General features: G+C 32.4%; 3 protein-coding genes and 1 pseudogene across 3 annotated transcripts; 3 read left to right on the forward strand and 1 right to left on the reverse strand.

Moving 5' to 3' along the window:
• Positions 1–516: 516 nt before the first annotated feature.
• Positions 517–3,518, reverse strand: LOC133305113 (U-box domain-containing protein 15). The gene is made up of 4 exons (XM_061505248.1): positions 3,207–3,518; positions 2,650–2,766; positions 1,776–2,201; positions 517–1,569 (listed from the first exon to the last, which is right to left on the reverse strand). The coding sequence occupies exons 1-4, from the start codon at positions 3,516–3,518 to the stop codon at positions 517–519; spliced, it is 1,908 nt and encodes a 635-aa protein (XP_061361232.1).
• A 5,289-nt stretch (positions 3,519–8,807) lies between these two features.
• On the forward strand, positions 8,808–12,133 carry LOC133305114 (uncharacterized). The gene is made up of 3 exons (XM_061505249.1): positions 8,808–9,650; positions 11,357–11,896; positions 12,035–12,133. Exons 1-3 carry the CDS (start codon positions 8,808–8,810, stop codon positions 12,131–12,133), a joined length of 1,482 nt encoding a protein of 493 aa, XP_061361233.1.
• A 5,159-nt stretch (positions 12,134–17,292) lies between these two features.
• On the forward strand, positions 17,293–19,174 carry LOC133305106 (probable receptor-like protein kinase At5g24010). The gene has a single exon (XM_061505241.1). The coding sequence runs from the start codon at positions 17,338–17,340 to the stop codon at positions 18,739–18,741; it is 1,404 nt and encodes a 467-aa protein (XP_061361225.1). The 5' UTR covers positions 17,293–17,337; the 3' UTR covers positions 18,742–19,174.
• Positions 19,175–20,773: 1,599 nt separating this feature from the next.
• On the forward strand, positions 20,774–22,691 carry LOC133305115 (ferric reduction oxidase 2-like; annotated as a pseudogene).
• Positions 22,692–22,943: the final 252 nt, after the last annotated feature.

A 22,943-nucleotide genomic window follows, 5' to 3' on the forward strand; every position in this document is an offset into this window, starting at 1 on the left:
GCCTTAGTGTAGCAACATGAGTAACATGTCTCCTGATTGATTAGTTTAGGTGGCTTTGTTATCCTACCTTTCACGAGGAATGCCTAGACTTAGCTATAATCTCATCCTGTGTTGCTGGCGACTTAGCTGTCTTTTCGCACTATTGCATATTATTTTGTTTAAGTCTTAACTCTTAATTTTATGTTAAGGCCTTCCATATCCTTTAGTATATGTCCAGATGAATAATGTTAGAGACTTGAGAGCTTAATAATGATGCTTAATTATGCATTTGATATAGTTTTATCAATTAAAAACTGCAAAATGAATTTCAAAAATAATGTTTCACAAATTTTATTAGTATTTCAAATTTTAAAAAGAATTAATTCATTGCACCTAATCAAAGGGATGAATGAGTGATAACGAATTTAATTACATTTTTCAACTGTACTTTGTACACCAAGATAAGAGAAAGAATTAGTTTAATTAATTTACAATGAAGAAATAAGATTATACATACACTAGAGAAAACAATACTAATTAAATCTGCTCACTCCTGCTGATGAGATCTAAGACTGCATTTGCTTTCCTCTGTGCTCTATTAGTTCCATTTTCTTTAAGCTCAATTAAATGCTCATACACTCCAAACTGAAGTGCTGCCAATATAAAAGATGAGTTACTTGAACATAACTCAAGAAGAACAGATGCTGCACATTCCTTGTTCTTAGGGGTTCCATCTCTTATGAACCCAACAAGGGTTTCAATGAATGAGAGCTGTCCAATCTCTTGCCTTCCTTCTGAATTTGATACAAGGAGTAATAAAATGGAGAGTGCTTCATCAATCATACCCAAGTTTATGTGCTTGAGCAATTCAAGTAAAGGTGTCACAATGCCAGCACTAATGGCCCTACCTTTATTTGCATGACTAAGTGATAAGTTAAAGAGAGCTGTAGCAGCATCTTTCTTCCCTCTAACTGTTCCATTCTGTAATAACTCTACCAAAGGGGGAATCCCATTTGATAGACCCACAATCTCTTTATTCTCATCAAGCATTGACAAGCTAAATAAAGCTGCTGCAGAATTTTCTTTAGCCACAACACTCCCATTCTCCAATACTTCTATAATAGCTGGTATAGCATTTTCTTTAGATATGAGTTTCTTGTTACCTTCATCAATTGATAAATTTAAAAGTGCTGTCACTGCATGCTCCTGTATTTTTGAGTCAGGATATGACAATAGGTGTACTAATGGTGGTATTCCTCCATGCTCAGCAACCAAAACTCTGTTATCAGGATTTTCCTTTGATATCATACGTATCTTCTCCACTGCCATTCTCTGCTCTTCTAAATGAATAGATGATAGGCTCTCTACCAAAGATGGAATTTCCTCTTTGTTCTCCATGGGACAGCTTTCTTGATCAAAAGAAGTATATTTTTTAGGAAGTTTGAAGTTATTGTTCTCACACCACTCCACAATCAAGTTTCTTAATGCACAGTTTGGTGCCAATGAAAGGTGAGCCAGAGGTTGCCTCGTTTTTGGGCATGTGTTATGACTGGATTTGAACCACTTCTCTATGCTTTCCCTTTCATATGTCTTTGATTGAAACACATAATGACAAGAAAAAGAAAAGTTTTGTCAGTATCATATATAGTGAAAAAGTTTGAACTCATTCTACAAAACACTTGCTATTAAAACAGCATGCATACTTGCAAAGTATCTTTTCAACTCAGGCTTTTACTTTTTCACTCAACTTGTAACAAAAGAAAATTAATTAATTCAAGAACTGTGTGATTGATTACCTGTCCACTTGCAACAATAACAGGATCTGTCATGATTTCTAGAGTTATTGGGCAGAGAAACTCATGAGGGATGACCAAAGATGTGGACCTCTCAAGCATCTTGGGAATGACAGGATCATCAAGGACATTGGTTTCTTCCATGCCAACAATTCGTTTGAATTTGTTAAGAAGGTCAATTATTCTCTGGTTACTCTCAGCTTGTTGCCCTTTTCTTTCTGTAGCCAGGTTCCTAACAGCCATTGTTTCTACCTCAAGATCCTCAACACTATGAAGATCCATCTTTTTTGCAAGTCTTTCAATGATAGCACTATCAGAATTGCGATCATCCTCATCAGAAAAAACTACCATCATATCCATTGCAAGTTCTATGTCCTGTGTATCAGTCCTTCTCCTGGCTCGCCTGAGTTGCACGTGCATTAGCTCAATCTGAATAGAAAATGAAGAGTAGAAAGGTTGTGAAATCCAGATTATAAATGGCACCAGAATTCATACACCACAAACCACAAAGAAGAACAAATTAATCATCACCAATGGTTAATTAATGATCCCTGCAAGGCAATCAAAGACTAGGCTAAGCTTATACATAGATGCCAAAAATGAAATTTCTTTCCATATTATTAACCATGACATCAAAATCTGGCATTTTGTTTTCCTTCCAAGTTACATGTATTTTACACAAAACAGAACATATAAAACTTTCATCTTTGCCATTCACAATTAAAAAATAAAAAATTATTCAAACATCATATATAGAAAAGTCATGATCACAAAATTACTTTTCATAAACATGTTCAAACTTCAAAATTCATTTTTCCAAAAAAAATTAAAGAATCACTTTTATACACAAAGAGATGAGAAATGAAAACGGACCTACCTGTTCTCTGACTTCATCAGAAATCCCCAATTCCTCGCAAGGCAAATCATCAAACGCTTGGCTTAATTTTTCATAGACATTCTGAAACTTGATCATAACCCCCTCGTTCTCCAATGCCTAATACCAAAAAAAGAAAATAAGATTAAAAAAATAAAATTTAAAAAATCCAATACCCCACTTATCACAAGAACCCTTTTTTTACCTTATCACAAACCAACTATTGTATAAAGCTTGAGTGGTAACATGAATAATTTTAGATGATATTTCTAACAAACTTTTAATGTTGGACCATAAGACAACTTGGATGTTACCAAACTCTTGTTACGGGAAGGGTCAAACCTATTGTTTGTTTCTATAAAAGACAACCTTATCTTTGATTGCAAGACGTTAATTACATGAATCAAACATGTAACCGCCGTGTTATATGGCAACAACAACAACAACATTAACCGTTGTGTCCACACCGCTTCAAAGGCTTTTATACCATATCATTATAGAAACCATGCATATATATACATGCATGTATATGTTTGATGAAATTAAGAGGAACAACTTACGAGGTGAATCTTGCTTCCTTGGCTGCAATTTGTCAACAAGTCCTTGGCACACAAAAGCGCGTCGTTGAGGTTCCTTAACCAAACAAGACCATTCTCATGAATGGGTTGTTGAAGGCCACGAAGGTCTTCCATAAGCGGCAACATAAGCTTGAAACGACGTACCAAGTTGTGACATTCCTTCCTCTGCGTTCTTCTGTATTCACCGATTTGAACCACCGATTCAATAACTCGCTGGATCTCCTCAACCTCCTCCGACCGTGTTGACTCGCCTGACTCGTTCCGTTCCTTATCTGCATCTCCTTCCATCGCCATCCTCTCCCCTATGCCATGCACGTCGCTACGTGCACTTTTGTTAGCAAAATCACACAAAATAAATAAATATAATATAAAATTTTCATATAACTATTTTTTTTTATTGATTTAATTAAACATTAAAATAGAATATTTATAATATTCTTCTTTTTATGAAAAAAATACTGGGCTTCTATTGGTAGGGTGAAAACATGGCCCAATTTAAGCTCTTCTTGTGTTGTATGGGTCAAAACAAGGCTTATTGGATTCATTATCACAAGGCCTCGGCCCGCTATGACTAATGTTATTGGCGAATGAATTACCAAAAAAATTGATTTTTTTTTTAACTGAAAAATATCTATGAATTACTATAATTAGAAAAACATCAAGTATTTTTTTTATGGGAAATATTAATCTCATTTTTTTTTTTGAAAATATTCCAATCGGTTCATTGCTTCGCAACTAATTAGAAATAAACCAATTGGAAATACTCTCATTTTACATGAGATAATTATCTCATGTTATCTCATTTTGAAAATTTCACCCACTCTTTTTCTTTTTTCTTTTTTATCCTTTTATGGTGGGCTCCATGTGGCTTTTCTCTGTGTAACATAAAAGAACTACTCTAATGTAAAATGAGAATAACATTCCCTTTGTTTATTATATGATTTAAACTTGTGTTCAGGTGTAAGTGTCATTGAATTATGTCTTGATAAATGAATTATAAAATATCTCACTAGTCGATTAATCATAAAAAAAAGAAAGATAATTGTACAAAAATAAATAAAAAGTTATTATTAAAGAAGGCTGGAAAAAGGATAAGTGATAGGTTAAAAAGAAGATAAGGATTAGAGTCTGAAATTAATAGATATGGATTGGAGATCATGGCATATTGGAAGACTTTCTTTTGCAATCTTGCGTTTTTATATCCATTAATTGTTTTTGTTGGCTAAATGGACATGCATTAATTTAAATAATTATCTTTTACTTTGGTGAGAAGATATCTCCAAAATTTATGAAAGTCATACACATTTTAAAAAAATTATACCCATATTGCTTACTTCATTAAGCTGACATTATAAAAGCTTAAAGACTAATATAAGTTGAGTAGATTAAATTAATTATAAACTGACACATTATTATTTTGCATAATGTTAATAGAATAATTTAATATAAATTAATAAAGTTTGGTGTAAGTAACTTAATTTACATAATTTGTGTAAATTAAGTCTAATGAAGAATTTCTCCTTACAAAAAGTGCAGGGTTAGATCCCCACTCCCCAGCAATCCTTTTTGTCCTGATATTTTCCCTGTTAACGTTGATGGCACAAAAAGGCCATTGAATATCATGTTTCTAAAATAGGATTCCAACAAATCAGAATTTTGATGTATTTTAAACCATTCTTGATGTGGGAGGTCTCACCAACCACAAGCTTCCAATAAATAATTAACTGAATCCAAACACCATTCGTTTTATAGCATATTTGAGAGTCTTCCAAGCATCTATTATTTCACTTCCACATGACAAATAACTCTTCCACAGAAAATGACAAATTCTTTTTCGTTTCCCATGGGATCTCATCACAATCATGCACAATGTTAGTCGAAGATTTCTTCAAGTTACCTCATTTCCTTCCCACTAGAGTATGCAAAATATTTTCATTTGGTGAATTTCTTAAATTAGAAAAAATTATAGCTTGTAGCTACCTTAACATATATATGTATACCAAAGTTGCTAAACTCCACTGCCACTGAAACTAGCATATTTAATCAATATGGGAATTCCACGCAGTGGTAAGTGGCTGAAGTTATCAATCACAACTAAACCATTTAAGAAAGCAACAAAAGTGTTGATTAAAATTATTCTGCATATATATATTAGTAATTAGTTTATGTACTTGCTTGTAGAATACAGTATGTACTAAGACAGTCGTAATTTTTCTTGCTTCACGGATATGGGTTTGGCTATTTAATTTTTGGTTTCTATCTGATTTTAAGTTTCTTAACCCACTTGCGTTTGTAAGACAAAGATAAAATGTTTTCAAGTAAGTAATAGAGCTGAAAACAACCAACACTCAATTCACTAATGCTCTGTTTTGGATGCATGCATAGAGTTTATAAACTCATCCGTATAGAATAAATATGCATAAATAGAAGCATGATTACATTTTTAAATTTGTAATAATAATAGAAAACAAACAATTTGATTTGTTCTCTCCCAACCCAAGTATTCAATTGTCATATAACTTACTACTACTCATTATTATTGAAATTTTGTTAACGTGTGTCCTTCATACATGTTAAGAGAATAAAAAAATGAACTAGGAAAAAAAGTATCTAATGTTAATTTTGTCTAATGTTCATTGAAACGACGTTGTTTTGTAGTTGAAAAAAATTAAAAAATTAAAATGAAAAAGACTATTATAACCCTAAAATAAATTAAAATTACAAATATATCATGACTTCTGCCTAAAACAACGTCGTTTCGGTAAACATTAGACAAATTTGTCTAAAGAAACTTTAGAAAAAACAAATCCTATAAACTATTACATTTTTTTTGAATTACGTATAAACTATTACATAAAAATAACTAAGCATTCAATATCTTACAAATTTAAAATTATTTATTATTTTTTAAAACAAATGGTAAAAAATAAGGAACAATAATTTTTATTCCTCATATCATACGCTTGAGGACTTATGCTATTATTATTATTATTATTACTATTATTATTATTATTATTATTATTATTATTATGGTTTCTATAAAATATTTATTGAGCCGAGAGATACAATTTCATTCCGATTCCTTATTTCTGATTCACTATGTTCACATAGCGTTTTATTTTTATAAGCTACACGTACCATTCAACAGGGTTTGTGTAGCATGTGATATTTTGTTCCCAAAATAAATGGCTGTAGCGTTACTCAAATATTATTGCAAAACCAATTCTTTAATACGATCCAAATCGTATGATAACCTCATTTTCTTAAAACTTCAATGAGCTTGGAAGTTGATACATTGTTTGGCACCAAATTTATCATACATGTTAAAGAATTAACAATGGGTATACGATTGTTATTTAGTTACTGAGTAATTACTCTCCCTTAATTCATCACCACTAGCTACAAGAAAAATGTGAAAATTTGTTTGATTATACTTTTAAGTCTAATTATATATAGGGTCTTGTATGAAAATGTGTGCCAATTATAAAATTATTTATGAGATTAATTTTTTTTAGAAGAGTTGATTTTTGGAGGGAGATAATTTTTTTCACTAAATTCTTAATTGTAACAAGTTGTATTGTACTAATTTTGTTGAATGGTGATTTGTTATAGTAATATAAGTGTGTGTGATTTAGTTTTTATTTTTACTTTTTGTCGATATATTTTTATTAATAATTACAAAAGTATCATCTTTATTTAACTTTTACTTTCAATTTTTTAAAATAACGAAACTGACAAAATATTATTTCAGATCCTTAATTTCATTTCGTGTTATTTTTCTTATTTATAGTCTGTTTTTGACTTGTGTTCATAACTTCTTATGTCAGAATACCCACAGCCTTTAAGTAAAAGAAGAAAATTTTCAAAATATCATTAACAAAAATATAAAATTCTCACATACATGCCTTGAGTTATTCAGATATATAATTTAACAAATGAAACAAATTTTCGGTTAAATTTAATAAACAGTTAAGTAAAAATTTAAAAAGAAGAAGATAAATTGTAATTTTTACTCCGATTTAAAAGTTTGTTAAGAAACTTTTTTTTTTGGTAGTTTAAGAAACTTTAAAGATAGAGTCTAATGATTTACCCAAAAAAATAGATAGAGTCTAATTTACTCTAAAACTTTTACTTCATATAGAAAAAAAAAAAACCTTTTTTTTTTAAAAAAAAGTTTAATTGACTTCAATTATTTTCACAACGAGCTAAAAAACAGAGACTCATAATTATCTATTGATCTTAATACGATCAATTTCAACTCTATCATTGAAGATAAACCTTTCGAACCATTTCAATGTTAAGAATCATTTAAACCCAAAACTTTGAAGTAGTAGGTGATGATCTTTTTAATACTTTATATTTTATTCTCTAACAACCTCGAAGTTGTTAGATGAATATAAAAGATACAAATTAATTAATATATCCTCACGTCTTAGGGCTTATTTGAGAGTTAGTTTTACGAGGAAAAGAAAAGGAAGAGTTTTATTAATCTCTTTCCTTGTTTGCGAGTTTTAAAAAGTGAGGGAAAAGATTTGGGGATATTCACAAAACCCTCTAAAAATCTTTCTTATTCTTAAAAGTAAAATTCACTGAGGATTTAACTCCCAAATAGGGTGCTAAACAAATCAGAGGCCTTTTAGGGACTTTTAGCTCGGTACGTGAAGGCCTAAGCTTACATGTTTAAAATTGGTTGTTGGCACCAGACTTGAATTTGTATAAAGCTCGTTTAATAAAAAGGCCTCAGGCCCCAATTCAAAAGCTCGGCCTTAGAGCCTCTCAGACTTACCTAATATATTATTTTTTATTTTAATTTTATATTTTTTATACCACCTGTAATGGCCTTCTCTTTCTTCTCAATCTATTTCATCCCATTTTATTGGTTAAATATACTTTTTGAATGATTTTGTTCCATATTATGCTATTTGGATATACATTGAATTTATGGAATTACTAGTGTTGTTAATTGTATATTCTATTTGGATAAATTTTTGTTGTCTTAATTTTTTTAAACAGGCTAACAAGCTAAACCGGGCTTTTATTTTTTATAAATAAGTCAAGTCATATGCCGATAATTAATATTTATAACAGGTAACATGCTTGGTCAGGCTGACACATCTAAACACAGACTTAACCTTTCAAGATCAAAGTTCGACTTGGCTCGACCCGTTAACACCTCCTACTCCCAAATAAAGGAAGAGAATATCCTTTATTTCCTTTTTTTTCCCTTTCCCTTCATTTCCCTCGAATTCCTTTCCTTCTCTTCCCGTCCATTTCAAACTCCCAAACAAAACTTTAAGCTTAATCTTTTAGGTTAAAATAGTTGTTGACAAGTTGACATGATATTAGAGCTGGAATAACCAATTGGTCACGAATTCAACATAGTGCCTTGCTCTGTTTAGAATAAAGTGTCACCTATTAATCATAACACTTTAACACAAGTTAATTTTATGTGGACTGTGTAACATACCACCTTAAAAGGCTTCACAAAGACCCCAAATCCTCCCTACACACTTCACGCCCCACCTTCTCTCTCTCTATATGTATCTTTCGTGAAAAAAATCAAAAAATCCTTTGAAATCATAAATGGCAACCATGAAGAACAATCTCACAGATTCAGAACACTTTTACTCTTCATGGACCATAACAAAGCTAATGGCTTTCTTCTTCCTATTAATCTCCATCTCCTACCTCTTCTATTCCCTTGGATTTGTTACCCATTCATATGATGATTGTGACAAAAACCATTACCTTCCAATCACAAACTTATCTGACAATGCACTTCTTCCATCCGAAGAGACACATAAATTAGTAATACCCTTTGAACAAACCAACATAACCCACATAGTGTTTGGGATAGGAGCCTCAGCCAAGCTATGGAATCATAGAAAAGAGTACATAAAGCTATGGTGGAGGCCAAATGAAACAAGGGGCAATGTGTGGCTTGACCAAGAGGTGAAAAATGAACCTGGGGATGAGTATCTTCTTCCAACATTGAAGATATCTAGTGACACTTCAAAGTTCAAGTACAAACACCCACATGGGAATAGGTCTGGGATAAGAATATCTCGGATAGTGTCAGAGACAGTGAGGCTTGGGATGGAGAATGTGAGGTGGTTTGTGATGGGGGATGATGACACTGTGTTTGTGACTGAGAATTTGGTTAAAGTGTTGCAAAAATATGATCACAACCAATTCTATTACATTGGAGGTTCTTCAGAGAGCCACTTTCAGAATATACATTTTTCTTATAATATGGCTTATGGGGGTGGTGGTTTTGCTATCAGTTATCCATTGGCTGTGGCATTGGAGAGAATGCAAGATAGGTGCATTCAGAGGTATCCAACATTGTATGGCTCAGATGATAGGATTCAAGCTTGTATGGCAGAGCTTGGTGTTCCACTCACTAAGGAAAAAGGCTTTCATCAGGTTAGTTGTCTATGAAATTTTCCTCTTGGTTTTGTCTGGTTCTGTTTGGTTCTTCCTGCGAAATTGAGAAAAAGGGTTAAAAAAATGTTGGAAGAAATTTAGGGTCTGTTCGATTGTGTTCTGATTTTTTTATTCTTAAAACTGTTTTGTAAAATAGTTATGGAAACAGTTGTTTTCTATATGTTTTTCTTTTTGAAAGTTACAAACCAAAACAGAAAACAAAAACAACTCAGACATGTTCTCTAAATTTGATTTAAAAAAAAAAAACAGTTATAGTTTTCAAAACATTTTTTATAAAACAGGTCTTACCAAACGAATTTTTTAGTCTTTTTGTTTTAAAAACTAAAAAACTGTTTTGCAAAACAGAAATCAAAAGGAGCCTTAGTGTTTTTTGTTTTGGGTAACATTAATTAAGTTTGGTGTTTTTTTTACTGCTTGAATTTGGTCAACATATGATTGAAACAAAAAAAGATAAAAGAGAATGTCAATCAATGATGAATATGGTTTATCATCAATGAAAATGATGGATATGAGTTATCTGATTGGTTTTTACTTGGGATTATATTTGAATGAGATAATGAAAGGATAAAATAAAGCCTAAAGAAAACGTTAATGATCTAAATATTTCTCCAAATTAACTTGCTAAAAAATGTTTTTCATGTGTCAATTTTCACTGCAAATAAAATTACGTGCTGCTTTTTTTAGAGAACTATATATCCTTATCGAAGAGGTGAATAATTATCATGTCAATAATAATAAAACATTTCTACCAGGCCATAGGTGCCATAACAGAAAAAAATAAATGAATCATAAGTGGCATTCACTAAAACAATAATTTGCTTTCGTAATTTGTCTTGGAAATCCTCCAGTTACCCAATTTCCGTTAATGACTTATTGTATCAGACCCAACCAAAATCCACCACCGATAATGTCACCTCCATCTCCCACCAATCCAAAAAGCCATTATGAAAGGGTTGTTGGTTTCTCCTTTTTTCCCCTTTTTGTTTTAACATGAACTATAAGGAATATCCAAGTCATGCGCAGCCTCCACGTATGATGCACGTGGCTGCTTTATTAATATTATGTGCTGTGAGGTGTCCTGGTGTTAGCTGAATTAACCCCACTCATGACATGAATTTCAAAATAAAAAAATAAATAAAATTACATAACATAGAACCTGCATGATGGATTCTTGGATCGCATGGATCTAAGTTGCAACAACTGCGTGACATTATTTTGGCACCATCTAGAGTTGTGATACATATTATTACATACCTCTATCTGGTATTGCAAATCCAGCATGTCATTAGCTGGCTTTGTGGAAGTTCTTGTTTCCTTGTGTTTGATCTGACAAAATTTCTTGATTTCAGAACAAGGAATTTCTGTTTCTAATTTGGCAGCATTCTATATATAAATTATATCTTAACATTTGATTTTCGTCTATGTAACGATTGTAATTTATTTAAAATTAAAAATTAATTAATTGATATAACTCAATAAACTATAATCATTAGATAAATAAAATAAATGGCTAAGATATAGAATAAAACTTTTAATTTTACACTTGAGTCAAAATATTTCATATATATTACCACAGTGTTATAGATATATAAATTATATTTGCTTATATTAGTCTTGAATTTATTTTTATCTAATAATTTTTTGGGATCAACTTACATTGGTTTCTTTTATTTTATTTTTCCCAGTTTGACGTGTATGGCAATGTGTTTGGGCTCCTTGCAGCTCATCCCGTGACACCATTAGTGTCCCTGCATCACTTGGACATACTTGAGCCCATATTTCCAAACATGACACAAATCCAGGCCCTGCAGCGGCTCAAAGGCCCAATGAAACTGGACTCGTATGGGCTTATGCAACAATCCATCTGCTATGAAAAAAATCGGGCATGGACCATATCCGTTTCTTGGGGCTATGTGGTTCAAATATTCCGAGGCATCTTCTTGCCTCGGGATATAGAGATGCCGGCGAGAACTTTCTTCAATTGGTATCGCCGGGCCGATTATACTGGATTTCCATTCAACACGCGCCCTTTCAGCAGAAATGTTTGTCAGAAACCATTTGTTTTTTACTTGTCTAATGCGATCTATAATGAGGTTGCTGATGAGATTGTGAGTCAGTATGTCCGGGTCAACCCGAATCCTAATTGCAAGTGGAAAATGGCAGATCCGGCCCAAATCCAAATGGTAGAGGTCCGTAAGAAGCCCATCCCGCATATGTGGGATAAGGTAGCTTTTCTCTTTTCTAAGGCCCAAACTTTGGCCCAATATATATATTATTTTGATTTGGTATTATAGAGTGAGTGGAATTGATAATTTGGTTAATTAATAAAATGGATTTTTGGTTTGTTTTATTGTTTTGAGCAGTCTCCAAGAAGAAATTGTTGCAGGGTTCAAGCAACAAAGGGGGAAGGAACACTGGTGATTGAGGTAGGGGAATGCAGAGAAGATGAAGTTGTTGAGTAGTAGTTAAAGGCATGGGGAATGGATCAACTTTTTGTTAATAGTTCTTCACTCAGTCATTTTGCTGTTTCTTTTCCCCACATATATCATTTTCATATTATTTTGAAAACTGTATACGGAAAATGTAGTGTATTCAAAGATGAGTATAACAAATGTAAATCTTGAGGTGATGTAAAAATGCTATGGAATTATATTAAATTTTTAAGATTTGATAAAATAATAGCGACTTTGATTAGATTTTAAAATTACGTTTATATTTTTTTTGTTTTTACATTCTTATATAAATACTGTATTTTTCTTTTAACTAGACAAAATTCTTCAGCATAATTTTGTATGTGATTTTTTACGAGTGAGAATATACATAAAAAATAATTGCAAATTACACTAAAAGAAATCTCGTTATGTGGATTATTAGACCACAATGAATAAATTCAATTGTCTAAAGTTTTGGCTACTTTATATGGCCCAACTTTGTGATGAGACAAAATATTATTTCTGTTTCAATGTTACGGTTCCATTCAGTCATGATCTTCCAAGATACCATTATTTTACTTGCAAATTTGCCTCATCTTAATTAATTTCATACAGAACCTAACCTCTAAATTTCCAAGCTTTTGGAAGTTCCACCATTTCTGTGATGCAGCGTAGCTTCCTTGTTTGGATCATAAGGCTAAATTTAGTCTCGTTGTGAGAGGTTGAAGAGATGTCCTCTACAGATAAAATCTCTCAAGAAAGAAGATAGTCGAAAATGAAGGGAAAAACTAATTACAATGATAAAATTAAAGGTAATATTTTTCTCATGTTGCAAAAGAAAAATATTATCTCTTGCATTCACATTTTTCAAAGGAATCGCACAAATTTTTTTTTCTCTCACCTCCAACTTTTTTCTCTCTCATATTTATTGTTTGAGCAAGAGATAATACTTCTTTTATGCAACATAAGAAAAGTATTACCCTAATAGTTTGTGTATACGTGGGAATCAAGGAAAAGAGAGAAAAAAAAAATTCTCATAACTAGGGGTGTAAATAGACTAGGCTAAGTTAGGCTTCGGCTTAAATAGGTCAGGTCTGTGTGAAAAATATTGGGTCTGCCCTAGCCTGTTAATCTGTGTAGACTCCAAATTACAAGTTTGACCTGACTTATATTTAAAAAATAAAAGTCTTGGCCTCTGCCTGTTAACCTGGTTAAGCCTATTAAATATTTAACAATTAAAAGAATAACTAAAATAATATTATTTTAATATTCAAAATTATTAAAATAATAATTTTATTTATTTTATTTAAAATAAATATATGATATAGGTCAATCAGTAGGCTTATAGGCCTGACATGTACAAAAAAGTTTATGGTTTATTTTTTAAATATGTATTTTTAAAAGTTTAGGCTTATTCTATTTTACTATTTGTAATAGGCTAAACCTAGTTTAATATAGGCTAGTCGTAGGCTGGCCTAACCTATTTACACCCCTACTCACAACGTTAAATAAAATAATCTCTGGACTTTGTGTCTACTCACAACATTAGGGAAAGGTTACATTTATAAAAATTTTTAGTTTATAACTCTTATAACCAGTCTTATTAAACCCGGACCGACCCGACCGGGTCGACCCGGGAACCGGTAAATCGGTCATATAACTGGTCCGGTTGAAGCAATGGACCGGTCATGCATCAAAACCGGTGTGACTCGGTCCGACCCGGCCGGTTTCATGAAAACCGGTTACCCGGTGACCCGACCCGGTCACAAAAAAAATTCCAATTTTCTTTTTTCAAAAAAAAAATAAAATCATAATGGACATAATTGAATATTTTTTTGCTTATTAACTTACATAAGTTATGTTTTTACAATACTAATATTATCTCAATTATGCACTATGCAAAAAAAATTGATTTGATTTATAGTTAGGGATATCATTTTCTGAACCTAATGCCCCGTATCACGATCATTATATTTTTGTTTGATCTTTTATTGGATAATAATATGTGATTTATTTTTTTATATTAAAATATTTGAAATTTTAATCATTTTTTTAGATATTTGAGTATGTTTATAATTTTTTAATATAAATTATAAAATTATATTAATTATCGGGTCATGCGATTGAACCAATGACCCACTGGTTGAACCAGTGACCCAGTACCTCGACCGGGCCGGTTTTAATAACATTGCTTATAACTTCAATTATGTATTTTGGGGAGTATAAAAATTTGAGAATGTATTTTCTGAAATACATAGTTAAGATTGTAAGGGCTTTTTCACCCTTTTGCCCCTCATTAATTATTTAATAATCATTTTGTTCCTTACTCAGAACTATCTATCAATCTGCCCATCTTTAATCGATTAAGCCAAAAATTTAATCGATTAAATGGTCAAAATAGGCAAAAATCGTTGACTTAAAGATTTAGTCGATTAAATCTCCTTATTTAATCAATTAAATCTTCCATACATAAGGTTGTTCTTCTGATAAAGAGGAAGATTTAATCGATTAAGTTAAAGATTTAATCGATTAAGTTAAAGATTTAATCGATTAAATCTTTATTTGACCATTTAATCGATTAAATATTCAATCTAATCGATTAAAGAGGGGCAAATTGGTAGATAGTTTGCAATAAGGAGCAAAATAGTTATTAAATAATTAATGAGAGGCAAAAGGGTAAAAATTCCAGATTGTAAGAGTTATAAATAAATAAAATTTATAAACGTAACCCTTCTTGTTATTGTCAAATTTTTCTGAAATCTTAACCTCTTGTTTGAATGTTTATAAATTATTTTTATATTTGATATAGGGTTTGATGGTTGTCATTTTAATTTTAGGAGAGAGATGGACACAAAAAATAAAAATCATGGAGGAGAAAGTGGGTGATTTTTTTAATTTAAATTTTAAATAATTTTTTTTAAAACTCTCTCTTAAAATGACATAACTTTATGTATTTAAAATGACAAACTTTTTTCCCTTTGATAGATATAACTAGCATTCTTAAGTTTTATATATATATATATATATATATATATATATATATATATATATATATATAGAGGTAGGATCCTTTGACACAGTGTCAAATTTCAAATTTGACACCTCATTTGATAGCCATTAGATCGAAAAAGATCAACGACTCTGATTTGTAAGCATCTGACACCATTGATCTTTTTTGATCTAATGGCTATCAGATGAAATTTGACACCTTATCTGAAAGTCGTTAGATCAAAAAATAACAACGACTCTGATTTGTAAGCATGTGACACTATTGATCTCTTTTGATCTAACGGCTCTCAGATGAGGTGTTAAATTTGAAATTTGACACCGATGTCAAATGATCCTATATATATATATATATATATATATATATATATATATATATATATAGGGGAGAGATCTTTTGACTCTAGAGTAAGACTTACAACTCTTACTCCTCATCTCAACCGTTGATTTCTGTCAATCTAACGGTTATCTATAATAATTAATTATTTATTTATTTCAAATAAATAATAACCATTAGATGAACGGAAATCAACGGTTGAGATGAGGAGTAAGAGTTATAAGTCTTACTCTAGAGTCAAAAAAATCCCTCCCCATATATTATATATATATATATATATATATATATATATATATATATATAAGGATAAAATTCTTTGACACCGGTAATTTTAAAATTTGATATCAAATTCTAACCATTGATTTTTCCAATCAACAATTATTATTTATTGAAAATTAAATTTATTAGTTAACTATTAATTTCAAATAAGAGAGACTGATAATGGAAAATAAACTAAAAGGAATAATGTTATATACATATCATCTCCCATCTACATAATTTTAATTATTTGATTATATATGGTTTATCTCGTTTTTTGCACGCATACACTTCAATTGTACCACCTTAATATATGTGAGAAATGTAAGGCATCATGTAATATGTATGAAGCACAATTCAATTAAGATTTTGGAGAGCATTCATTAGATGACCTTTGGAAAATAAAAACTTGAAAAATTGTCCTAGGCCATGGCTGCATCGGAGACATTCCATATTGGTCTTGAAGACACACAAACCTTCGAGACAAGGATTCTATTTTATAGGTTGATGTGATACGTTTATAATTAATAACTAATTTGTAAATTTACCTATAGTAATGAAAAAATCTAGGAAGATTAGATTCATAACAAGTGAGTAAAATTTATGCTGTTTAACCAATTGTCTAACACTTCTAAACCAAGCCTAAGTAGTGTTTGGTTGGTGAGAAATTTTTTAATACTAGGAAAATATAAATACTAGGAATTTGGGGGAAAAATGAGTTAGATAGGAAAATTTTAAAAAAGTTATTTGGTTAGGCAAAATTTTACCAGGAAAATTGAATTAAATTTCTGAATGTGTGTTTGGTTGAAGATAAAATATTGATAGAAAAACTTAATGAAATTAAAAAACTATCCTCGTAAAAATGAAACCGTTTTATTACATCCTTCCAACCACAATAGGGGTAAACTTGGCATGCCATTCATCAGCTTTTTAAGATATCCGATTTTGATGAGAAATTCCACCTCTTCAAAGGCTTTTTCAACAGTGAAGATATCTGGTTTTTGGTCCCTTTCTTGGTTTGCTAGGAAAGCTCTTTGATGAGAAAAGAAACTAAAAATCTTCAACCAAATGTGATTTTATTATATACCCATATACATTTACCCATCCATATTTTCACTTCTCCCCAACCAAACAGTAGGTAAGGATTGTAGATATCCTTTCCTCCAACGTCAACTATTTCTAATTCTTTTTCGTCCAATTTACGAAGAAACATTAACAAAGTTAAAATTTAAGGAAATGTTGTACTTAATATTTTTTTTATTATTATTTGTTACTACTAAATTTTAATCGTTAATTTTTATCAATTTAACGGTTATAATATATTGGGTGACACTTCTTAATTAATTATTAATTCTAATAAATTATAACCGTTAGATTAACAAAAATCAACGATTAAAATTTGGTAGTAACAAGTAGTAAGAAAAAAAAGTAAAAAGTGTAATCTCTTCCTAAAATTTAATACTAAAAATTTAAAAAAGAAAATCATCATGGAATGAATCAAATCCAACCTGTCAAGACGTGTGGGCCCAACCCACTCTCTTACATGAATGTGAGTCAAGTCTTCTTCCCCACCAAAATGGAACTCTTTTCTCTCTCAGAAAAATAGTTTCATCTCATTCTTCACTTCTCAACCATGGAGTTCATGTACAATATTCTCCTTTATTCTCTCTTCTTACTTTCCTTCTATACCATCTCCGTCTCTTCTCACCTTTTCTCTCCCATCGATAACTACCTCATCAATTGCGGCTCCACCGCCGCCGCCACCCTCGTCGATAACCGCCCATTCGCCGGCGACATCGCCGGAAAACACTTGTCCTCCCGCGCCGTTTCGATCCGAAACGAAAACCCCTTTCCTGGATTGCCCCCAATCTACGGCACCGCTAGGGTTTTCACTAGCCCTTTCAGGTACGCGTTCCCCATCAGAGACAGAGGGACCCACATGGTGCGCCTTCACTTCCACGCCTTCGATTCCTCGAAACTCGATCTGGGTCGCGCTCAATTTCACGTCTTGGTTGATGGGCATGTCGTTTTGAGCAATTTCAGCCGTTTGATGAGTGGTGCTGAAAGAAACCCTAGGATCCTGGAGTATCTGATCTGGGTCGATGCTGAAAAGCTCGTGATTGTGTTTGTGCCTGGTAAAGATTCGAAATTGGCGTTTGTGAATGCCATTGAGGTGATTTCTGCACCCAAAGACCTTGTCCCTGACACTGCACAGTTTGTGAGTTCTGAGAACGTAGAGAGTTTTGATGGTTTAAGCAAGCAAGCTCTTGAAGTTGTTTATAGGGTCACTGTTGGGGGTCCTAAAGTTACCCCTTTTAATGATTCATTGTGGAGGACTTGGGTTCCTGATGATGAGTTCTTCAGATCAAGTGTTGGGATTGAAAAACTTTACTTTGGTGGTAGGATCAAGTATCACAGTGGAGGGGCTAGTCGTGAGGTTGGGCCTGATAATGTGTATAATAGTGCACGGTTGATCAGAAGTAAGAATGATTCTGTTCCTAATGTTAATATGACTTGGGTGTTTCCTATCATTGGGGGATATAAATACCTGGTTCGATTGCATTTCTGTGATATTGCTAGTATTTCGCTTGGTTTGTTATATTTCAATGTTTATGTTAATGGGTATTTAGCATATAAAGATTTGGATCTCTCTTATATTACAAATTCACTGGCTTCGCCGTTTTATGCCGACTTTGTGGTTGATGGAAACAGCAGTGTAGGGGCATTGACTGTTACTGTAGGTCCTTCAAAGAGCAGCATTCCTCATGTCATTGATGGTATATTGAATGGAGTTGAGGTTATGAAGTTGAACAATTCTCACAATAGTCTTGATGGAGAAGTTTGTGCTGATTTTGTTCTGAAGAGCTGGTCAAGGGGGAGTACAGGTGTTTTGCTTACTTTGGTGGCTGCTGTGTGCATTGTGTTAAGCTTATCCATAGTGATTCGTAGGAGGATGATTGGGTCACGGGAATCTTTATCGTGGTCAAGGTTGCCTGTGAATTTATCGGAGGATAATGTTAAGATTGGCAATATTTAGTTTTATCAAAAGCAAAGAAAGAAAGATTGGCAATATTTAGTCAGCAAGGAAATAAGTTGTGTGTAAACTATGAGGTAATATAGCCATCTAGGTGGCTTTCATAAGAAAAGAGAAGAAATATGAAGGAACATACTGCGGATCAAGCTAGAAAGGATGGCAGAGTTTCAAAGCCTGACGAAATACCAACTTTTTAAGGGATTGTTGTATTGTATTTAAGTTGCCTTACTTGTTTATATCATAATAGTAAGTATTAAGGGATACCTTTTTACTCTTCTTTGCTTTTTTATCATTGTTCATTTTGCTTTGTTTTGTAATGTTGTAGCTTTCATGATAGTAACTGTTTGAACATCTGAAAATATTTATGTAACTTTCATATGGAGTGTTAAATGTTAATATAAACTGATATCCAAAATTATCTGTTTTGGATTTCTTGGACCAAGTATTGTTTGAATTAATCATGGAGCAAATGAGCATGCTGAACGCGAACGAAGTGAAAGAAAGCTTTCTTTTGCTGATTTTCTCCAATTTTGAGTAGTTGCATAGAAAATTGCTCCTTTGATCAATTGGTTACCTATCTCTAACCATTCACGTAAGCTCTTGGCTTGAGCGAATTTGATGTTACTGCTCTTCAGAACATGGTAATGGCGCTGGAAAGTATTTATTTGTTAGTTGTGTCTTTTAAATTTGGGCCGTTTTAATTTCTGTAATGTTTTGTACAGACAAACATGTGAATAGAGCTTACAAAATCCATGTGAAGCAATGATTTGTGAGAATAATTGGGTTGAGAGAAAGAGAGAGAAGAATAAATGGCGTAGATTAAATTCTTGTGAGGGCTATGTAAAAATTTATCAGTTTATGTAACATTACTCTGTTTAAGTAGTTTTTTGTGCAGACACGAGTTGCACATATTTCGGTTTATCCCTCCATCCAAGTCATCTTCCTGCTTTGGAAGTTGGGAACCATAGAATATTTGAGCTCCATTTATCTTAATGAATACATTCTAACTCATTCTTATTTTCCAAAAAAAAAAAAAAAACTATTCTAGGAAATGAAGACACGTCAGCACAGTTTTATATCTTCCCTTAATTAATTTATTGATGTAAAAAGAGATTAGGGTTGAGAACATTTGCAACACAGGCATAACTCTTCTTTGAGAGATTTATGAGGAGTAAAGCTAGACATATAAGTACATTACCTTGTATTTGTACAATTTTCGCAATATGAATGCAATTGGTCTCGCATTCTTTTCTTTTTCACTCTTACACTTTGAATTTAATACTTTTTATATTTTTTTTGTATGAATTTGAAAGTAACTCTATTCAACCTCCTTCAACCACTTTGTGGTCGGAGCACGGCTCCAAATGTTATCTCTTTATTAAAACAAAGCAAAACTTTGAGAGTTGAGTTGTCAACTGAGCTCCGCTTTAGATTGAATCTTTGGGGGTTAAATATATTTCTTTGTAGATAAGTGAGATGATATGATTTTAAGAGATGTATATCAAAATAGAGTTGCAAAAAAATCCAAATGTAACATCAATTAATATCCATTGTCATCATCAAGAAAAAAAGTTAATTAATGTAGTTTTCTTTTTGAAGATTCAAGTACAACTATTCGTTGAATATATTAGACGATTCAACACCTTATTTACAATTAGCACAAAGACTTGGTATTGAATACCCCTACCACGGGAGAGAGGAAATACTAAAAGAAAAAACTAAAAAATTAAAAAATGATTAACTTGGATGGTTTATCTCGCATCATAAATTTGCAGAGAAATTAAGCACTGTCATTTTTACTATTTTCTTTTCGTATTAACATGCTTTCTGTTCTTTCATTCATAGTGTCTCAATCCTGATTTCTGCTTGTATGATTGTCCCTTTATTATTAATTGTGGTCTTAATTCTTGACTAATTACTACAAATACGTAAGTTCCACTCAGGTATTCCACATTAGAGTCTCTTTCTTCAAATTGACTAACTATTAAGGCTGATGGTGCTAGTTGTGTTTTTGGGTTGGATTTTCATTTGGATAATGAAGCCCACAAACACTTGCAAACAAATATGGCAGCCTCAACTTCGAGCAAAGACTAATTCTACCTATTTTGGTGCACAGGGTCGCTTTTTGATTTAGTATGTAGTCAAAAATTCACTTTGCATTTACACTATTTTAGTTTATATTTGATGATATCCAATGCTTTTCTTCTTGTAGGCACAACTCTTCTGGTTTACACTTTTCCAGTTTTGTTCATAGCTGTTTTGGGATGTGTTTACCTCCACATAGCCAAAATATCATACAATTTCAACATGGAAAAGTACCATCTTTTCTTATTCTTAAACCCCATTTTGATGAACTTATCATTCTCCTTCTAGCAGTATATATTTCTGCAAAGTGTTTTATTTTGTAAGATAAGGAAAACTCAGTTGTGATAATTGGCTCAATTCTATGGTGCTTATACACCATAAGCTGCAGTTATGGCAAGAAACATGAGGTATCCATATGGAAGCGTGTGATGCTTGTGAAAGGCCCTCGTGACATAGTTCCTGTCACAGAGCTAGCCTTCTTGTTTTTGCAATCAAGACACCAAGTTCGTTTGGTTTCTGCTCGTGTTTTGCCATGTGAAACTGTAGAACTCAACTTCTCTAAGAGTCATGGTAATTAATGTGACTGTCCTAGCTCACTATCTTATAATATCCTCTGCTCGAGAAATGCTTAATTTTTCATGTTAAGATTTTTATGACATTTTTTTTTTTTTGGTTTTTGGCAGGCTTGACTTATAATCCACAAGTGTTATGTTCATAAATGTACCAAGCATATCCAAGCTACAGTGGCATTCATTCATTTACCATTACTTTTAATAGTAGCTTGGAGCCAGAAACGTTAAGTATTGTCATCAAAAGTGAAGGAACTTTGTCTAAAAAACTATACCAGATGCTTTCAACACCTTCTGCAAGTAGATCATCTCAATGTCTCTGTTGAAGGTCCTTATGGACCTTCATCAACCAATTATCTAAGGTCTGCATCTTAGAAGCAGAAACACAACTTTATAAGCAATTGTGGAGCCTTCACTTTTAGCTTCATTTCAAATAAGTGCTTTTATTTCCACATAGTAACTTTTTGGTTTTTTGTTCACTAGGTATGAAATGGTGAGTGGAGGGAGTGGAATCACCCCCTTTGTGTCTATTATCCGGGAGCTAATGTATATGAGCACAACATTCAGATACAGAACCCCAAAAGTTACCCTAATTTGTGCATTCAAGAACTCTTAATATCTTTCAATTCTAGACCTTGGCACCCCTTGTGACATTTCTAATATGCAACTACAAATTGAGGCCTACATCACAAGAAAGGAGCTTAAATTGGATACCCCAATTTTACCTTCAACATATATTGTTCAAGCCTAATGCAACAGATGCATCCATATTAGCTATGTTAGGTCCAAACAATTGGCTTTGGCCTTGTGCTATAATCTCATCCTCGTTCATAATTTTCCTTAACTGGGATCATTACCCGTTACTTCATTACCCTATAGATCATAATTCTAACAAAATATTTTCATACCCTTTGAGGTCTTTCCTCAACATGTTAGTAATATGGTGTCCATAGTCATGGCTGCTAGTTCAGCTGTTCTTTGGAACAAGAAACACAATGACAAAGAAGCAAAGCTGATTCAGAACTTGAAAGGGTCATCATCAGCAGTGCCCCCAAAGTTAAAGATTGATGAAGCAGATAGAGAATTGGAAAGCCTCCCTCGCCAATCCCTTGTTCAATCTGCAAACGTGCATTATGGTGTAAGACCTGATCTTAGAAGTAAGTCACTTAACTGTTCTTTAACTATGGCCTAAGAGACTCATCAATGAAATGACCCCCCCCCCCCCCCCCCCCCCTCTTCCCCTTTTTTTTTGCAGGACTGTTATTTGAATTGAAAGGATCAAGTATGGGGGTCCTTTAGCAGGTGGTAATTTTACTTGTACTTTTGTAAAGGTGTAAAATGTTAAAGTTCCACCCTGGCATCTAGCTAGGGTTTAGCAGTTTTGTAACTTTTGTTGCTTGCATTTAAGTCTAAATTGGTTATCCAACAAAAACTAGGTCCTAATCACTAGCTGATATTAACACCAAAGTCATTAGAACATGCAATCTGTCATACAAGAAACCATAACATAAAAAAGATGTTCACTTCTAAATATAGACATAATATTTTCAT

This window comes from Gastrolobium bilobum, unplaced genomic scaffold (genome assembly GCF_033153095.1).
Source record: "Gastrolobium bilobum isolate Gb01-03AN ecotype WA unplaced genomic scaffold, APGP_CSIRO_Gbil_v1 utg2363, whole genome shotgun sequence".
NCBI lineage: Eukaryota > Viridiplantae > Streptophyta > Magnoliopsida > Fabales > Fabaceae > Gastrolobium > Gastrolobium bilobum.

Excerpts from the sequence above, each read along its gene's own strand:
- LOC133305113 (XM_061505248.1), bottom strand. The coding sequence starts at position 3,518 with ATGGCGATGGAAGGAGATGCAGATAAGGAACGGAACGAGTCAGGCGAG. Across the intron at positions 2,767-3,206 it reads AAGGAAGCAAGATTCACCTC|GCATTGGAGAACGAGGGGGT; the intron begins GTAAGTTGTTCC and ends TTTTGGTATTAG. Across the intron at positions 1,570-1,775 it reads TTATTGTTGCAAGTGGACAG|ACATATGAAAGGGAAAGCAT; the intron begins GTAATCAATCAC and ends TTTCAATCAAAG.
- LOC133305114 (XM_061505249.1), top strand. The coding sequence starts at position 8,808 with ATGGCAACCATGAAGAACAATCTCACAGATTCAGAACACTTTTACTCT. Across the intron at positions 9,651-11,356 it reads AGGAAAAAGGCTTTCATCAG|TTTGACGTGTATGGCAATGT; the intron begins GTTAGTTGTCTA and ends TATTTTTCCCAG. Across the intron at positions 11,897-12,034 it reads TCCCGCATATGTGGGATAAG|TCTCCAAGAAGAAATTGTTG; the intron begins GTAGCTTTTCTC and ends TGTTTTGAGCAG.
- LOC133305106 (XM_061505241.1), top strand. The coding sequence starts at position 17,338 with ATGGAGTTCATGTACAATATTCTCCTTTATTCTCTCTTCTTACTTTCC.